Below are 20,498 nucleotides of genomic sequence, written 5' to 3' on the forward strand. Positions count from 1 at the left end.
TCATGTTTGCTAGCAATCAGCAGCAGATCCCTTTGTCTTGGAGCGAGAGCGCGTCAAACACTTCTAGGAGGTAACAGTATAGCCAATCATTTTGATGACAGACTTTGACCATAGCGAGATGTTTTCTTTTGTTCTCTGAGATAATTATACCGTGGTTGAGGCAGAGTCACATATAGGAATTTTCTCATTTCCATTGCGAGTTTTTAATCTAACATATGTTAGTCTAACAAATGTTTGTTTCAATGCAGCATCCCAAAACTTGGATACATGGATAGAAACCCAGCTACTGACATTTTGATCCCAGATATGGTACAGTTTCCTCCTTTAATGAAAATCTATGGACTTTTTTAGCTGACTGTATTGCTCACCACTTAGAGAAGTAATAGCACACTTCACCTCAAGAATCTCCATGATTTGAGGTATCACTCATGTCCGAAGCACATTGAGTTATGCACCAAAGTTTAATACTTGCTAGCAGTTGGTTAGTTAGGTTAGGGCTTGCTCAAATCCCTAATCCAAGCAATGAGATATTGGGACAAAAACTATAACTTGATATATGGTTGTGCAACTCGGCCAACTTACCTTCATAAGTTCCACTTTCCAGCAAAGCTCCACTTTTCTCCAATTCCACAAACCGCTCAACGGTCACAAAGTTGTAGTCTACTCCGGGAACCTCTCCTTCTCTAGGCTGCCTGGTTGTACCTACAGAGAAAAGAGAGAGGCGGGAGTTAGTTCAGGTCAGCGAGCCCCCTAAGGGTTTGAGCCATGGGCTTAATCAGCAGCTAGAAAGCTCATCCAACAACAAAAAAGAAGGTTTTTATAGCAAAGCTCAACATGAGCCAAACAGAACAGGTGCCCGGGTAACTGGTTCACTTAATTTTTACAGAGTGCCACATATGCTGTCTGACAGTCTGTCGGAGACACAAAAAGAGAACAGGGAAGAAAGAAAAACAAAGCATGAGGCTTTTGAGGTTCTAAGGTGAAAATAATGATGCAACCTTGCCCATACAAAAGGAAACGTACAAGCCTTGAAAAATGTGGCTTTTCTAAAATTTTAAGAATTCATCATTATACATCTTTTTTTTTTTGTTAACAAAAGACATGTATAATGTTACAAAAGATTTTTATTTCAAATGAATGCTGTTCAATGAACTCTTTTATTCATCAAACATTCTGAAAAAAAAAAACGTATCACAGTTTCCACAAGGAAAATGGCTGCTTAAAAATTGCCATGATAAATTACATTTTAAAATGTATTAAAATAGAGACCATTTTTTTAAATTGTAATAGTATTTGACAATATTACTGTTTTTTTTTTGTTTTTGTTTTTTTTAACTGTATTTTTGATGCAGCCTTGGTGAGTATAAGAAACTTCTTAAAAAACAAAACTTTTGACTGGTAGTCTATGATTAGACTTTCAAAATATGGACTCAAGTCTTATAACAAAATATGCTCTAGTGACATTTATCACGCAGCACCACCAAAACACTGTTTGGCAGCCATTTAACTCTTTTAACTCAAGAGTTAAAGCTAAAAGAGTTAAAAGTTTAACTCAAAACTGTTTTTGGAGAATTCTAGAAGTCTAGAATTCCTTGTGAGACTAGAATGCTACAAACAGCTTAAACTAGCCCAGGGTTTCAGAGTCTAGCTGCACCCTACCCCAACAACCTGCCTAGATGTTTATAGCACTCCAAAAGACCTTGATCATCTGGTTAAGATGTATTTAATTTGAATTGGAGCTAAACTTCCTAGAATATTGAACCTCCAGGACAATAATTGGCAGAGCCGACACCAGGAGACACGAACTGGGGGGCATTCATAATTCTTGAGGGGACCATTGTTTCCTGCGGAAACTAAGATCAAATGCAAATCAGATCTGAGGGGGCAATGCCCCCTTTTGCCCCCTCGTGGCGTCGGCCCTGATAACTGGCACACCTAAACTAGCCTCAGATATGCAACGTCTTAGCTAGCCTTCAAGCTGGTTGGTCTGATTTGCTACTATCAGGGGTTTATGTGCTTGTTAGCTACTCAGGCTAGGATACCAGCTGGCCGACCAGCCGAACTACCCCAGCTAAAAAACAGAAATGAACACAAACCACTCCTCACCGAGTTTACAATGCGAACAGTTTAAAGTGTATGTACATGTAGCAAGGGGTTAAAATGCTAAACTGAAGTGTTAATGTATTCCCGCGTCCTGGATAGCAGAGCAGTAATTAGCCAGCGAGGAGCTCCAGAGTTTGTGCTAATTGCTGCTAGCTGAGAAAGCACTGGGGTATTTCTAAACTCCGCATGTTAAGGTAGATCACTGTGGGAATTCCAACAGTAAACACCTGACTCCAGGGTCAATGAAATAACGTTAATTTTTTTTCCTGGATCTATTCATTTATTCAAAAACACATTAAAAATGCAGTTTAAACATATAATGATTTGAATATTTCTCTTCTGTGATAAGAATGTTTTAGTTTCTGAATAAAAATTATTTTTTGATATTATGTTAGGGGCATAAAGTAAAAAAAAATAAAAAATTGTCAGGGTTGTGCAATATCATGTTATCATATTGAATAAAAAAAGCTTTTGATAGGAAAACCTCATGTAAAATTTGGCATATGCTTTATTAAAAGTTCAACAAGTATCTGAAATATCAAATAAATTAACCTTTTTATGACAAGGTAATGTGCAGGCTGTAAAATGTCACATGGTGTGATTCATGGAGTAAGAAAGTAAGAAAAAATGTCATTGCATTTTGTTATGGTAACCCCATATCATTAGATATCATTACATTTAATTAATTACAATAAAACTTTTGGAAAATGATACAAAAGTTTTTCAAAACCATATAAAAACCAATAAGAAAACTAAGAGTATAATTCTAAGAACAGGCACTTGTCTTAAACTACAATTTTAAAAGATATTTTTGAACACATTGACCCTCCAAAACCTTATTAACTCAAATGACCTGCTCACCCCTTCTTATAAACTGAAGGACCACACAAACAATATAAGCAAACAACAGAACATTCCTTTCCCCTGTACTGGTCCAAATACTGGCTGATGTGAAACGGTTGCACTCTCATCCATTACCTGACCTACTAACTGCCGGTTCACGGCAATCAAAATTCAACTAAGCCAGTTTAAAAACCACATCTGACAGCAGAGATTCGCACTCCCCTGAGACGGTGGCATCAAAGGGTTGTGGAAAATACCAACCAGAGCCCAACACAGTCATCAAGTTGTGACCAGTGTATGAAACTCACATCATCTCTCATCATCTATCAGTCAATAGCTACACAATGACAAGCCCCAGAGCCTGGTGTCTTTCCACCCTGAAAGCCTATCATTCAGAGTTATGACGGGCATGCTAATGACAGTTCACAGGAAATAGGGGCAAATGGAACGTCTCCAGTCTTGCGACTTGTGTCTACGCCTCAGAAGACAGCGCAAGACGTCATGCCTCATCACGACAACTGGAATATCTCACAATACCGCCGACTACCCAAGCGTGTAATAACATAATGAAAAGAAAATGAATCCACTACGACCATTAAATCGCTTGCCAACATCTTTTAAAGCTCAATTTGTTGATAAATCATATTTTAAATGAGAATTGCAAATTGCTGGAAGATGGATCGATCAGTGATTTATTCTCGAGAGAGGCAGCTACTTTGGCAGAAAGGCTTTGTTGACAAGATGCGCATCAATCTGTTTTTTCTTGAGCCGACAATTTTGGTTAATTTCTTGGTCAATTTTGAATGGAGAAGAGAGTAATTTACAACATCTAGCAATGGATATGCTAAGTAGCCAAACACTGTGGTCTCATTCACGGACCATGCGTATGTACAAATGTGTGTGATATCTGTGTACAAATGTTTTCATGAACAAATCATAATGATTCAATAACTTTCATACTATTTTTTAGTACAACAAAAATGTAGGAACAACTGAAACCATGCATACATCACATACTCTTGGTAGCCTTATAAAATATGCTAAGATGGAATTGTATACATAGCAGGGGCGGTTTAGTATATAAACCACTTGTTTTTCTAATCTAAAGTAACTGATAATTGCGACTTTTTATCTCACAATTGCGAGTTTACATCTCGCAATTCTGACTTTATTTCTCAGAATTGCGAGATATAAAGTCAAAATTGCGTGAAATAAAGTCGCAATTGCGTGTTATAAAGTCAGAATTGCGAGATATGAAGTCAGAATTGCGTGATATAAAGTCGCAATTGCGTGTTATAAAGTAAGAATTGCGAGATATAAAGTCAAAATTGCGTGAAATAGTCGCAATTGCGTGTTATAAAGTCAGAATGAGAGATATAAAGTCAGAATTGCGTGATATAAAGTCGCAATTGTGTGTTATAAAGTCAGAATTGCGAGATATAAATTCAGAATTGTGTGAAATAAAGTCGCAATTGCTTCTTATAAAGTCAGAATTGCAAGATATAAAGTCAGAACTGCGTGAAATAAAGTCGCAATTGCTTATAAAGTCAGAACTGCAAGATATATAGTCAGAATTGTGTGATATAAAGTCGCAATTGTGTGTTATAAAGTCAGAATTGCGAGATATAAAGTCAGAATTGTGTGAAATAAAGTCGCAATTGCTTCTTATAAAGTCAGAATTGCAAGATATAAAGTCAGAACTGCGTGAAATAAAGTTGCAGTTGCTTATAAAGTCAGAACTGCAAGATATAGTGTCAGAATTGTGATATAAAGTCGCGTTATAAAGTCAGAATTGTGAAATATAAAGTCCGAATTGTGTGAAATAAAGTCGCAATTGCTTATAAAGTCTAAGTGAATTATTATTTAACCTTTACATTATTTGTTATTAATACAAACTACACAATAGTAAGAGCTGAACTGTTGCTTCATTTATCCAATTTAGAAAAAGTGCTAATTTAGAATTCCACCATGGAAAAAGTGGGCTGGTCTTGGGCCTGAAACTCCCGGGCTGAAAAGTGGCCCCACTCCGGCCCTGATTGAGAATGAATGGGGGAAAGTCATGTGAGAGGAGACAATGCCTGTATTGTAGTATGATTGGATATGATTGGTTAGATTGGATATGATTGGTTAGTGCGATAAATCCTGACTCTTGTTTTCGTGCATGTTCGTGAATCGGTCTGAATGAACAACATTATGGCGTTAATGGGAAGACTAATTACAAACTAAGTAAACAACTCAGCCACTTACTGTAGATATCACCGTTTTATGTCACATTAAAATCAAACATGAAAATTGCCTAAAAACACAATGGCTGTGTTTTTTTTTTTTAAAGCAATCAACTTGGTGAAACAAAAGGTAAATTTGTGACCAATGTTAACCGAGCTTGATGACTGATGATCAGAAAATAAGTTGACTATTAAAAACAGCTGAACATCGGTTCACAAATAAAATATATTGTTTAAATAGTTACTGCTTTTGGATATTATTTTGAAATAGATGCAGACATTACATAGTTAATATAAAAATTAAAAATATAATGGTATGTGGTTTCTCTTTTTTTGATGTAATGTAATGAACACCACTGATACATAGATATTTACTTACATATCATAAGAAAAGAGTGTCTTTAGAGAGTGTTGTACGTCTGATGAGGATTGCTGTGTGGAAAGCCCTTATATGGTTTGGGCATATTTTACGCCACTTGCTAAACTTGTGCATGTACTCGCTCACTTGTGCTCGCAAACTGTGCAAACTCACATTTACATCCACAGAAATATGTATTCACACTTGAGTAAAAATGGTAGGAACAGTACCCTTTGAAAAGGTTACCTATCTCTAAATGGTGCATATTAGTACCCAAATGGTACATATTAGTACCTTTTGAAAGGGTACCACCCCAGTGACAGATTTTGAACCTTTTTTTTTCTAAGAGCGTCTATGCTAATTTCAAAGTGGACCTTTGATGCTGGACAGGTATAACTAGCCATACCTAATGCTATCCAGTGGTTGCTTTTCATGATAACAATACTTTCTAATGGGAGCACAGAGGAATTGATTACACTTTAGAATGTAATTCATTTAGCACTAGTTTTGAGGTGTTACCTCATAATACTGAAATTCTGGGTCATCTCATATTTGTTAACTCTAGCTGTGTGCTAATTGCTGTGTAATGAACAGTTAATGCTGTTCTAGCTGTATACTTTTGTCATGCTAATAGTTTGAGTTGCTATCTGATTTCAGCATTCTCACATGACCCGTGTCAAGGCTTCAACACACTTGCATCATGGAAGGAGGCAAGGTAGGCAGAAAACACAATGTAAACATGCTATCAACATTGAGCCATACAACTCAAACTCGCTAGCATCGTGTGCTACCTAATTATTACATAAATTGCCTAGTAACGCATCACTCCATAGAGTTCGGCGCACTGGGAAATGTAATAGACAGATAACAGACATATATCATGGGATTATACTTAGGAAAAACAATGCAAAATCCTAATACACTTACTGTATTTATTTAATTGAGTTTATTGAGCTTCTCTCTAGAGTGTTTTTAACCAATTTACATCTAATTCAACTACAGTCGGGAAGCGCTTTCCAGTTTACCAACCTCTAGAGGAAGAGAAAAAAGTGATTCTTTCCACATGAGCAATCCTGGGCTGCAGCAATCTGCAAAAAGGCACACAGCTTTTCAGTGCGGCAGGCGGCTAGTTATTTGTCCTCACTATCGCCCACTTCGAAGTGGCACCATCTTCCTGTGTACAAAATGTACCTTTATACAGAATCTCCTGCTGAGAAGAAGGGGAGAGGAAAATACTATCTGGAAATAGTGTCTTTGCACATTTGCCCAAGCAAGGTAGAAAAACGAAGAGAGGCGTGAAGGATTTGGGCTTGCAGTTTCTTTGAAAACATGGCGTGTGGGCTATGTTCTGGCATGGGTTTGCAGCCTCATCAGTCATGTAACATGAACAGTATGTGCTTCATATAGGCTAAAAGTTCTTGATTTCCACTGCATGGACATGATAGCACATTCCTTGGGTTATTATATTATATTATCCATAAACAACTAGTGCTCCCCAAAAAGGCTGTAATCTCAGTTAATGTTAAATGAGCTGGAACAAATGCTCCTTTTGAAACTAGCAAAACTTACGAGAAAAATAATATAAGGTTAAACTCAATTCATTTTAGGCATTTCAGTCTAGAGTAAAGATCCATGATAATCTAGATGGTACTAAAGGCTATGTGTTTTTTTTTTTTTTTTTTTTTTACCAAGGGTTTTCTGCTCAACCCATTTTATATATAATTACAGTAGGTGCCTTTTAATACGTAATAGTTTTAATACAGGCTTTTTGCAGTGTATTAAAAATTGGTCAATCTGTAACAATATTCCGAATAAAGCATGTCTTGTTCTTTTGAGGTTCAACTATAACCATAAAAGTTGAAAAATTACTTGAAACATTTTTTTCAACATGATATCTCTAAATAAATTTCAATATACAATTTCTGACAAAGATATCTTAAATTAAATATATTATATACAGTTTGCTTATCAACTAAATGTATTCAGAGAGTTTTGTATATGCTTCAAAGATTCATGGGCCAAGAAAACCAACAATGAGCATTCACTAAATGAAAAAAAAAAAGAGTAAATAATTTACAATAGTATTGGGCCTATTATTGACCCTTGAGGCACACCGGTGGTTTTGTTTTCAATGGAGCAAGTAAATACAAACACATCAGTTCAAGGATGTGAGAGCACTGTGCTTCATAGTGATTGAAAGAATTCTGAAAGAAAAATAAAGGATAAGATTTATTTATGAAGGACTTTTTTTGCAATATATTAATTACTGCACCTATCGCAAAACAGCTACCCTTGACTTCCTAAGTAATTTTCCCCATTTTAATTCATAGAGATAATATAAAGCACATGAATTAGCCAGAAGAAAAGAGAATTAAACTCGCAATGCCTTCATGAGCACCACAGCGCAATGTGACGAAGCATGTGAGCTCCTGTGTGGAGAAGTAATTTAACAACATGAAAATGGAACTAGGTTGAATTGTGGGTTGGGGGCAAACAAACACTGTTTAATGCAGACGAACGTGCAGAGCATGTGCCGTGTTTCCATTTGAGAAAAGATATGAGATGCTTAGCTAGAAATCCATCACTTCTGGTGTTTACTCTGTTGTCTTGTGCATGTGATTATCTTGCTCTGATCCAGGAGGATTACTGTTACTGTGTTAGTAGGCACCAAGCCATGCGAGAAGCCTGTACAGTCTTTGAGGTTGTTCTTCTGAAGAGCTGGTGTAGAATGGGGTTAGTGCAGCTTTCTGTGGCATGCTTCTGTTCTGTGGCTGGGTGCTATGAATCATCTTGGCAACCAAACCGAGGTCAGGATAGAGCACTAACCAAACTCAAAAGATGCCTCCGGACACTTCCTAATGCCTGCAATATGGACCCTGTCTCGTTTCCTTGAACTTGATTCCTAAGTCTCACTGTCTGGTCTTGCTGGGAGATACAAGATTACCGTCACTTGATCTAAGGACCAGGCACTGCGATGTGACAGACTCTAAAGAAAGACTTAAGGCAACTCCTGTCCTGGCCCTCAAAGTCATGGCACATACAGTCACCGTCCGAAAACATTAAGGAAAATCAGCCTTATAGCTGCCAAGGGTCCCAATCCTGACCATGCATGAAAGCATCACTGCAAGTAATCCCTTGCAGAGAATGTGGCTTGTGATGAGAAAAGACGGTGACCTACTTCTTCTTCCTCCTGTTTATGAGACAATATGACAACATTGCACTGTGATTCATCAGGGGAAATTACAGCTAGTTATTAATGCTTTGCAAAAGGAACTGGCAATTGCAATCCGCAACCACCATCCCATTTACTGTGGAAAAGCAGCATTATTCTGGCAAGATTATGAGATATGGGATGTAATGGACTGTGGTGGTCTGATGAAGTGGGACAGCCAGGGAGAAAATACTGGAGGAAGTGAGGAGCAGGCAATGGAGATGTTGGAGCAATGGAAAAGACTGAGGAGGAGGCATGGAAGGAGGAGTCATCACAGACATGCTCCCAATGCAAAGATTTATCCAAAAGGTGGGCAGCAATAAAATGCTGCCTTCTAAGATGGCTAATTTAGTAAAAAAAAATAAAAATAAAGATAAAATAAAATCTATTTTTCTAATCAGTATTTTAGTCTTGTTTCTCCATACATATCTGAACATTATTAAAACAAGCCTTGAGAAGCTGATTTATAAAAAGAAAGACATAGATCCCATTGGAAAATGTACTTTTTAAGCATAAACTTTGTGTTTAAAATAAGAAATTTGCTAATGGGAAGAAAAAATATTCCAATTAATGATTCTCTGAAAACAACGCGTAAAATATTTAGCAATTTGCTTCTCAAATAAATGTATCTTCTTTTAAATATTTGCTTGTTTGTTTATTTATTAAATTGGAAAACAAAACTAAGACACTAGCATTTAAAAGTTTTGGATCAGTAAGACTTTGTCATGTACTGGATTGATAATCCAGATTCAAGAGGCTTGATTCAGATGAACGATGAATAAAACACTAAGGAAAATAAAGAGAACCACAAGAGAATAGAGGATGACTGGGGGTTTAAATACACTGGATAACAAGGGGCTGACGATAGACAGATGAAGTTGATTAGTTGACATGTTGATTGACCAGGGTATCTATGGAAACATAGGAAACAGAAACTAAAAAAGAGGAACTGAACATTGACTAAATAGACAGGCACAACAAGACAAAATAATATCAAAATAAGAGTCCATGATAACAAAAGCACAGGGAATCATGACATCTTTGACACTTAAAGAAATTGACACTATAAAATGAAGAAAAATGGCAGTAAAGACATTTGTTACAAAATATTTCTATTTCTAATAAATTCTGTTAATCAAAGAATCATTAAAAATGATTCCATAATTTATTAAGCTGCACAACAATTTTCAACTTATAATAATAAAAATAAACGTTTCTATGACACTAAAGATGGGAATAATGGCAGTAGAATATGAGCTTTGTCATTACAGAAAAAATGTGTAGATTACAGTATATTCAAAATAGAAAACTAATATTAAACTGTAAAAATGGTAGTGTAAGAGTATCACGTTTTACAGTGTAGAATCGTATCCTCATAGAGAATTGCAGTGAAAATAAAAATTCTCCTATGTTTTATATGCTTGTTAGGAGACCGTGTCATTAGCTTAGCAACATGTCAAGGTTTCCTGTGCGCTTCACATAAGGTTTTTGATTTGTGCACCATGCTGAGTTGCTGCCTATAAATAGTATTCTAAACCAGTCACTTACAAGGTTCTGTTTCAGTTAAAGGAACACTCCACCGTTTTTTGAAATAGGGCTTATTCACTTTCTTTCCTACACTTAGATAGGTGGGCAAATGCATTTTTGTCTCAGTGCATGCATTGTTTTAGTTTGACAGGGTCGGCGCTAGCTTAGCTTAGCATAATGAATGGAATCCTTTGTTGCCAGCTAGCATGTCCGGAGTAAAAGTGATATAAAAAATAAAACAAACCCACCTAATTACTTCTTGTGGCCTGCATATTCACAACAAGTACAAATAGTAATGCAGATTAAAACTAGGCGATTTCCTAGGCAGATATTGACTTATATATTAAGGACTATATTAGGGGGAAGCACAGGCGAAGGACTGCTACTTGGGTGTGATATCTCTGCTTCCCTCTAATATAGTCCCAAGTCAATATCTGCATAGGAAATCGCCTAGTGTTAATCTGCATCACTGTTTGTACTTGTTGTGAATACGCAGGCCACAAGAAGTAATTAGGTGGGTTTTTTAAAATTTTTATATCACTTTTACTCAGGACATGCTAGCTGGCAACAAAGGATTCCATTCATTATGCTAAGCTAAGCTAGCGCCGACCCTGTCAAACTAAAACAATGCATGCACTGAGACAAAAAATGCATTTGCCCACCTATCTAAATGTAGGAAAGAAGGTGAATAAGCCCTATTTCAAAAAACGGTGGAGTGTTCTGGAGATGCTGCCTTAGAGTGTAGGTGTCTATGTAGATAGTAGACAGCATAGAGGCTCACTATATTTTGGAACAGAGCTCATGAGACCTGTCATTCATAGTGATACTGATCTCATTCCAATCAGCTGAGGTAATGTTTTCACAGTACTACCGTTCTGCCTGTCCTATTTCAATTCGTAATCCATCTGTTATCACTGTGAGAGGCCATGTCAGCGAAGTACATTGTGTCCTTCCTAATCTGACCATTGGTCAATTAGGAAATGGCATAGTCCTTATAATGCTGTGTATTATCCCCGGATGCCGATAGAAATAAAAACAAGGTGTCTGGTAATATGGGACCTTTCAGATGCAAAGTGAAAAATTTGCTTTCAATGCACTTTCCACATACTTCACAAAGGTATAGATATGCTTTAAAGATCCACTATTATGGACCAGAGAAAAACAACGATAAGCATTCATTAAAAGAAAAGAGTACAAATTTATAACAGCATTGGACCTAATATTGACCCCTGAGGCACACCGGTGGTTTTGTTTTTTAACAAAGCAAGGAAATACAAACAAGATTAACAATGTGTTTGAGCTCTTTCAACTGGTAAGAAGCCACAAATCAGAAAAGTTCAAGGACGTGAGAGCTCTGTGCTTCACAGTGATTGATAGTGGAGATGCAAGATTGATTTCAGAACCGGCAAATCGACCTGCTACCCTGCTGGAACGGTAACAACCCTGCCCTCCACAGAAATTCATTATTAGCTAAACCTCCAAGAAGCCTATTGACACACTGGTATTATTAATGCCAGAGAGGAAAGGAAGAAGTGAGGAAGGAAGAGAAAACATCGCTGTGATATGTCACTGTCTATTTGTTAACTCTGTGCATTTAAAACCACACTATTTGTCCAGTCATAACAAATGCATTGATATTAATAATTTACATGGATTTGTGGCTTTTTCAGACACCCTCTACTACAACTGATAGCCTGAGGGGACTCTTGAAACGGGCGATGCAATCCCCTCAGTGGGTTATTCGGCGGATCTCAAAAGATGCTTACGCAGTAAACACATCTGAGACATGAGGGAATGATTGTGTCTCTTGGCCCCCTTATTTAGTTATCATACTGTCCAATCAAACAAATACAACATTTTTTCAGTTGAATAGGAAGCATTTTTGTGAAGTTAAATTTAAATATTTACTACGGAAATCCCAGTTGGCTTTCAATACAGTTAGTTGTGGAACTGAACCAACAAACTTTGTACTAGCAGCCTATTCTAAACTATTACGCTACCATTAACTTGTACACCCACACCAACTTCAAAACAGAAGGCAGAAACATACATGAAGATATCCATCAGCTGTAATGCTGTTCATATATGAAGAGTTCAGATGCAAAAGCCTCTAAGTGCCATCTGAAATTTTCTTCTAGGATGATCAATTTTATCAGGCTCGTATATTTAAGTTCAATAATTTCACTTAAATGGCAATGCAAATTACCTATTAATTGTCATTTAAGTGAAATCACTTAACCTAAATATACAAGCATTATAAAAATGATCATTCTAGAAGAAAATTTCAGATGGCACTTAGAGGCTTTTGCATCTGAACTCTTCATATACTTAATCTCACTTGGCTGACAAAATATACATCGCAAACCTCACAGAAACAAAACAACTAGGGGGTTTACCCCCTCAAAAAACAAAGAAGATCTGCTTTAAACAATCACAGAAGCAACATTTAACAAAGTGAATTACAACATTATCAACCCATGCAAAAGACTCTGACATATTGTATGTACCCTTATGCAAGAACATCATATTTTATGTCCTTAGTAAACACCCCTGTAGCTTCTGTGACACGCACAGCTTTTCTCCAAGCTTTCTGGTGACGGGTAGGGTGTGTTCCCTCCAATCGTATGTTTGATCTCTCATGCTTCATATCTCTCCCTCCCTTGTTTACCTTTTTGGATGACAAAAAAGCTTTGCTTTCCTCCTACTTCAGAGGCATACAGGCATCTGAGCATTCACTCATGGCGTAGTGGCGGAAAAGAAGGATCAGCTTGGAAAAAATATGCAATTTGAAGCGCTTTGACAGCAAACACATTTCTGATCTTATCTGAGATGTAACCTCAGCAATCTGTCTGACCCCCTTCCTTTAATCTCATGCCATCCGGGAGAGGGTGAGAAGGTGCAGCGGGCGTCCCAGGATGTTTCCGCCTGCTCAACTGTAGATGTGGAAAACAGCAGTGCTCAGTCAGTCAAGCAGCAGAGATATAGGCTAGTACATGGGTAAAATGGGTCCCCTATATGAGTAAAAAATATTTTTAACATTGAATACCTGATGGCAAATTCACTATATGGTAAGCTAGACATTTTTAAAACCTTTTTTTTTTTTTTTTCATTTACACTACTGTTCAAAAGTTTGGGGTCCGGATTTTGGGTTTGGATTTTTAAAAATCGTTTTAATGTTTTTGAAGGAAGTCACCAAGGCTCCATTTATTTGCTAATAAATATAAAGTAACTGTTATCTATAGTTGTCAGTGTCACACGATTATTTAGAAATCATTATAATATGCTGATTTGGTGCTCATGAAACAATATTAATTAATATGAAATATGGTCAATATTGAAAATGGACATGCTGCTTAATGTTTTTGTGGAAACAATGCAACATACATTACATATAATAATTGTTTTTCAGGATTCTTTAAACAGAAAGTTCAAGAAAACAGCATTTGTTTGAAATAGTATTATATATATATGTTTTATATAATCATTTTATAATAATAAAAGTGTTAACTGTTACTTTTGTGCAATTTGATGCATTTTTTTGCAGAATAAAATTTCTTTCAAACATCTTTCAAAACTTTTGAATGGTAACGATATCTTTATTTTATTTTAATATATATAATATATAATATATATAATATAATAATATAATAATATAATATATAATATATATACATATACAGTATATATATTTTATCCTGAAAATAGCTTTTTTTGTATTTTTTCAACATTTCATTGCTGTATTTTAATAAAAATGAAATAAAATGAAAATGAAAATAAAAAGCTAACATTTTTTATAATCTCTAATATAGATTTAAGTTGATACAATGTATTATTAAAAGGTTCCAGGTTATGCATTAACCATATTTTTCCCTTTTTGAGGCAACAAACTAAAAGTATCATTCTTTTGTTACCGTCTATATAGTGAACTCTTTAAGGTCAAGTTAGAAGGGGATGATTGTAAAATGTCAATCGTGTTACTGTGATTTTGTAAACAATTGATAACTAGAAAGTGGATATTTTCTTTCATCCTGTAGTTTCATGACCTTTTATAATGTGAAAGTAAAATAAACTTTTAGCCCTGTTACCATAACCAATACCGTTCTGAAGGCATATTTATATCCCAGCATATATTATGTATTATTTTAGCTTGAAATGGTGCAAGCAGTTACTTAACAACTTTTTATCCAATGGAATGCTTAAATGTTTGCAAAAAATTCCTTTAAAACCCACCTAATCAAACTGGTAAAATCACCATTTTCAAAAAAATTACCCAGATGACCATGCGTCTCAAAGCGAGAGACCAAAAGAGAAAGGGATGAAAGACATAGCAGACACAGAGGGCTTGAGGGAGCGTTGATGTCACCGTGTGCCACAGCCTCTGGGCATGAGAATGTGTTGAATGACTGCTGGCCTGATCCCAGATTAGATGCTTTGCTGTCAACCTAATCCTCTGTAAATATTACTGTGGCAAGATTGAGAGAGCTAGAGAGAGAGAGAGAGAGAGAGAGAGCTGTGTGACTCAATTTGTCTGTGTATCTATAGAAGCTAATAATGCACAAAGCCTGTTCAGAGATATGAGATAACAAATCATATGGCCTCAGATGACTTGGAATACAGAGCAGGAGTCATTTTTGACACCTTTATGGTACTTTCTTGTTATTTTTATTTTATTTATTTATTTTGCACTTGACAATCCACGGAGTCCCGCGCATGACATATATTATATTTTAGGAAGGAGTCAAAACGGTTGAGAAAGGATTTAAGCCCATGGCAGGAAGGTCAAATATTAAGGAAATTACATCCCCAAATGGATTAAATTATCAAACACTTGACCTCTTTCACTTCAGAACCCGCTACACTGGGTTGTTTTGTGTATTTGCATCACTGAGCTTTACGGGCACAACAGTGTCTGAGCATCTAAGGGAATTATTAGTACAGGTTTGAATATGTTCTTTTTTTTACCCACGGGAGCTCTGTACATGCTAGGAGGAAGTGCATATTAAAATCAGAGGGAAGGTGTGTGCATGCAGCGAGTGTTTGTATGCTACTAACAAAGACTTCATTGTCTCTTCCATTTATATGTTGTCATTTTCCCCCTCTTTCAGTTAATAGAGTCACCAATTACAGCTAAAGGCCGCCAGCCCTGCAGTCATATCCTCTCCTGAGATGATGGGAGGAGAAGAGATTAGTGGAGAGGATGGGAAGGGGGTCGAGGTAAGAAACGAGACAGTGAGAAGAAATAACATCAGTGAACACCACCACAATCTAAGCCTCAAATGCTTCCAGAGAAAAAAAAAAAAAAGCTTTTCAGCATCTTCAATTATACATACCTCAACATATGGAGACAACAAATGGTGGGGGATGATTATGCAAATGTAGATTATACATACAGTACAGACACCCTGTGCACAAATAACGAAGCCCTCCACTTTGTTCTTATTTGTGCTTTATAACGAAGCAAAAATATTTAAATGTTCAAGTTTTGTTCAGATTTGACTTTACTGTTTTCATGGCATCTAGTGATGAAATTAAAATCTCATTTTCCCCTTAAATTCTTGTAATGAGTTCCTCTGACCTAATCGAAACCCAGCACGCAGATATTATTGAAGTTGCATCCCTCTGTTTTACCAAGTAAATGGTGACATTTCCACAAAATGTCATTACGTTGCTTCTTGCATATTTCGCGACACTTTAAATGTGAAATTTCCAGTGAGTGGCGTGGCGTGTTAGTTTTATTAAAAATTCTGTTTATTTGGAAATTTGATGTTCAGAACGTTCCCAGAACGTCCCCGCTGGTGTCAAGGAACTCGCCTGCTAAAGTTGCCAGGAGTTCTTTTAAGGGCTGGGGGATGTTACAGGGAACATTCAGGACATTCTGGGAACGTTTAGGGGACCATTACTATAGGACGTTCCCTTTAGGTCCCTACTTGGATTGTCAAAAGTACCGGTACTTCGGTACTAAAATTTTGAAAATACCAATCACAGAATACAAACATTTCTGTAGTAAAGAGTACTCAAAGGTCTTCACGACAACCCATCAAAATTAAAGTTTGACAGAAATATATTATGCTACTGTTGTACAGTAGATTTAGCTGTCTCATTATTATTATTATTATTATATTACTAGGTGTGCGTAGAGGTTTGCTTATTTTTCACTTGATCTTTTTTTTATAAACAATGTTTACTTTTAAACTGCAGGTAGCCTTTAAATGTTTATATTATTTACTTGTATGATTACCATCATAAATAATAAATTAATTCAATTTAATTTAATATTTTTTTCAAATAGTTAAATACAATAGTAAAATAGGTTCAATAGATCTTGCTGTGGTACCGAAATTGGAACCAAGAACTGTACAATTTTAATGGTATTAGTACCGATTACTGGAATTTTGGAATTGTTTTTATAATTATAAATTATTATAAATACCTATTACAGAAAAATAAAGTTACAATATTATACATAATACATGTGAATACTAAAATGTGTAAAGAAAAATACGAAATGTTTTTGTAATTGAAATGGTGTTGTTTTTATGTGAACTTTGTATTTCACCTATAAGTGCTTCTTAATCAACGTTTCCAAATGGGTCAGGAAGATATGTTGCAGTATATTCCATAATGAAACATCCCCATCTGACTAACAGGAAACTGTATGGGAACGTTCTGTGTCAACGTTCAAATGTCCTCTTTGTAACGTTGATGAGTGACCATAAAATAAGTCCCCCTAAAGTCATATAAGGAACCTTGAACTTGCAGCACTTTCATAACCAAAAGAGGATGTTTTAGGAACGTCCCTAATGTTTTGTAAAGATTTGGGATTTTTCATCACCTTTAGATAACTTTTAGGGAACATTTCGCAAGGTCGCGAGAATGTACCCTCCTACGTGGGTATTTTGTTTATCATCACACGGCACTATTTTTAATATGCTGTGAATAAAAAAAAGACAAAAATACACCACACACAACCATACAATTATCATAACAGTAATCCATTTCATTTGTGCACAGTAATCCACATTTTTCAGAATGCATATAACTGCGTTGCATTGCATGTATCCTTCATGGAAAATCACATATTCATTGAAAAAAAAAAAAACATCCAAAATGGAGGTTGAAAAATGATTCAGCCATATAAGATTGTTTTCCCCCAATTTTATTGGAGCATCCAATGTATCCCTCTCAGAATGCACTGCAACAAGCCCTAATTCAATATGGTGGATGAAGCTGAGAGAAATGTTGACTATAATTGTACTCATTATATTCTGACAAGTATCTGTTAAAACAGCTTTGTGCCATGTATTTATTATGCTTCATGTTGTCAGCTTAGCAACATGCAAGCTCCAGACATCATAAACTTTTCATGAAAAACGCTATTTGTGTTGAATGGATGGATGAATGGAAATCGGGGTTAGATTCCATGAAGATTAGAAAACTGACAATGTAGACAGCAGACAGCAAGGCAGCTTACTAGGGCATGGACCAGAGCATGAGAGTTTCCACATTAGATTTCCGAGATCACATTGGAAATGGTTTGAATTACTATGACAGTCAGTAAACAAACCTAGTTATTTCACAGGTACTTTCACAGGTAGGTTTACAAGTCTGTTTTGTTCAAAACATGACACTGTCTTATACCCTCACTGCCCAAACGACAGTAAACAACAAAATCTTACTCCAAAGTCTTAAACATCACAAAAAATCTTTTGCATGATACAAGTTTATACAAAAATCATAAATAATAAAAATGCTGGGATGAATAATTCACATATTTGCCTCCTTCTGGTGCTCAGTGTCTTGCTACGGGCAAAGACTGTGCTCTCAAAAAAACGTACCAGAGCGGCAGCTAACTGGGAACGCAAGATAAAGATTTGGAGGAAATGTTTATTTAAATACTAATGTAAGGTAAACGCATGTATGTAAAGTGGAGGGAACAGTGCTGTGAGCTGACTGCTGTGTGAGGAAGTGTCATTGAATATTATACTTTAAATTCTGTCAACAATGATAATCTGTATAAAATCCTGCAACATTCGTGGTAAAGGGAAACTTTAATAGTTTCTAAAAAATACCATCGTGTTTTGTCTAAAGAGCCTTCCTCAGGGTATACAACAGACATAATACATGGACATTTTAAGAAAATGGTAACCTGCTCAGGCTCACGATTAGAAAGGCATGAACTTCCCCACCAATCATGTATCCTTTTTAATAAACAATGAAAATTCACAATGATAAATAAAGCATTTACCTGTAAAGGTTTTCTGAAAACTCATGAGCTATGAAGGTTTTGTTTAACTTTTAATGATTGTTTATCTATGCATTAACAGTGGATGAGTGCTTCTGAGAAGAAACAAAAATCACACCCACACAAAGAAAACTAAGACTGGAAACTAAGACTGACAAATCAAGAAAAATCAAGACAAAAACTAAACAACATGACTATGACATGACTCCCCCTCCCCTAAGGCACGTCCTCTCCCTGCAAAACATAGTCTAAACTGAGGAAGGAAGGAGGACGAGGCGATGACCAGGAAGAAGATGAAGTTGGGGGGAGCCAGGGCGGAGACAGGGGGAACCAGATCAGAGACGGGAGGAGCAGGAGGATGACCTAGAGCCATGACAGGATGAAGGTCCACGGGGGAGCCGATGGAGGGAGAAGGCATGTTGGAGCCTTGGTGGAGAAACCAGATGGAACCAGGGAGATGACTGATTGAGGTAGAGCCGCTGGAGACCAAGGCGGAGCTGAAGAGCCAGGGTGACGCCAAAGGCCTAGAGGGACACAGTGGAGCTGCAGGCAGGCGTGATGGAGGTGGAGGCGTGGGCTTGGCAGACCGGGGTGAAGATGGTGGGAGTGAGGACCATGGTGAAACTGGAGTGAAGGAGGATCCTGGCGGAGCCAGAGAGGTGGAGAGTTGAGGCACAGCAGCTGACTCAGAAGTTACGAAGCCCGGCGGAGCTTGAGGGATGGCAGGCCATGCTTGAGCCGAGGGAGCATTGAGCCAAGGTGGAGCCGATGGGTCGGAGGGCTGAGGAGGAGCTGATGGGATCCACGAGCTAAGGCAGAACTAATGTCTAGACAGCCTCAGGCAGAACTGTGCAGCAGAGCGGAACCACTAGAGAAGCTTAAGTGCTGAAGGGAGACAGCAAAGACGAGGTTGATAATCTGGATGCCTTTTGCAGTGGAGGAGGGAGGCTGGGCAGGACCATCTGAGATGAAGGAGACTTGGTGCTAGGCTTAACCAGAGACGACTTGGACGACTTGTAACTGGGCTTATTCAGTGATGACTTGGACATATCCAGCGATGACGGAGAAGATATGGAACTGTCTGGGACTGGCGATGACTGAAGTGCAGCAAAAACCTCATCCAGCTCATCATATAACATAACTAGTGATGACTGAGATGATTTATGTTGGGCTCGGGCTCTGAGTCAATGGTGTGCTCTGGTATTCCTGTGGCTAATGGCTGACTGGGCTCTGGATTGAGAGTGGGGCTGGTGATGTCCTCATCTGTGATGTAGACTGTAAACGGTGGGATATTTTTAACTAGCATCCACTCCACATATTAGGCGAAGCTCCCTCGAGGAACTTGCATGGGCAGGCATGCCTTCGACCACTCATTGAGGCTGGTGTAGTAGAAAATACATTGCGAATGGTTGGGGTAATGAGTTAGGCATGCTAAGTCGAGAAAGTCCCCTGTGTGATCCTTGACGGAACTTTCCCCCTGCTCCATCAGAAGGAAAAGGACTGGGGGGTCATACATTTAAATTTTAGCTGTTTAAATCCTTTGTTTGGTCTTGTGTTCTGTCACGGGTTGGCTGTAGCACAATCCAAAAGACAATGTGTGATGCATAATTACCAACAAAACAAGACTTTAATAAACACAGAGAGAGATCTACAAACACAATCCAGAAATGTTAAAACGAGACCATGGATACAGGAGAGCTAAGGGCTTAAATACACAGAGGGATGGTAGTCAACCAACCAGGGAACAGGCCTGTAACTAATAAAAAACAACAACATGAGAACAGATGAGTAACTAGAACTAAGGAAAACGGTGACAAAGAAAACTAAGACTGAAAACTAAACGAGACAAAAACTAAACATGACTGTGACACACAACACACACACACACACACACAGTACATATATGAACAGAATATAAATTAAATTAACTTGGGTTACATCTCATTTGAAGATGGGGAACTGGCGCGAAACATGCCCCCGATGTTCATA

At 37.2% G+C, this 20,498-nt stretch overlaps 1 protein-coding gene across 4 annotated transcripts in view; it reads right to left on the bottom strand.

Moving 5' to 3' along the window:
• The window catches only part of magi2a (membrane associated guanylate kinase, WW and PDZ domain containing 2a), a 225,675-nt gene that overhangs the window by 89,817 nt on the left and 115,360 nt on the right, over positions 1–20,498 (bottom strand). For all 4 annotated transcript variants that reach the window (XM_081363922.1, XM_081363920.1, XM_081363919.1 and 1 more), the window contains exon 3: positions 583–702. In XM_081363922.1, coding sequence (XP_081220048.1) covers positions 583–702 — 120 coding nt within the window. The remainder of the gene's footprint in view (positions 1–582; positions 703–20,498) is intronic.

Source organism: Scardinius erythrophthalmus (genome assembly GCF_964197995.2).
Source record: "Scardinius erythrophthalmus genome assembly, chromosome: 4".
NCBI classification, from domain to species: Eukaryota; Metazoa; Chordata; class Actinopteri; order Cypriniformes; family Leuciscidae; genus Scardinius; species Scardinius erythrophthalmus.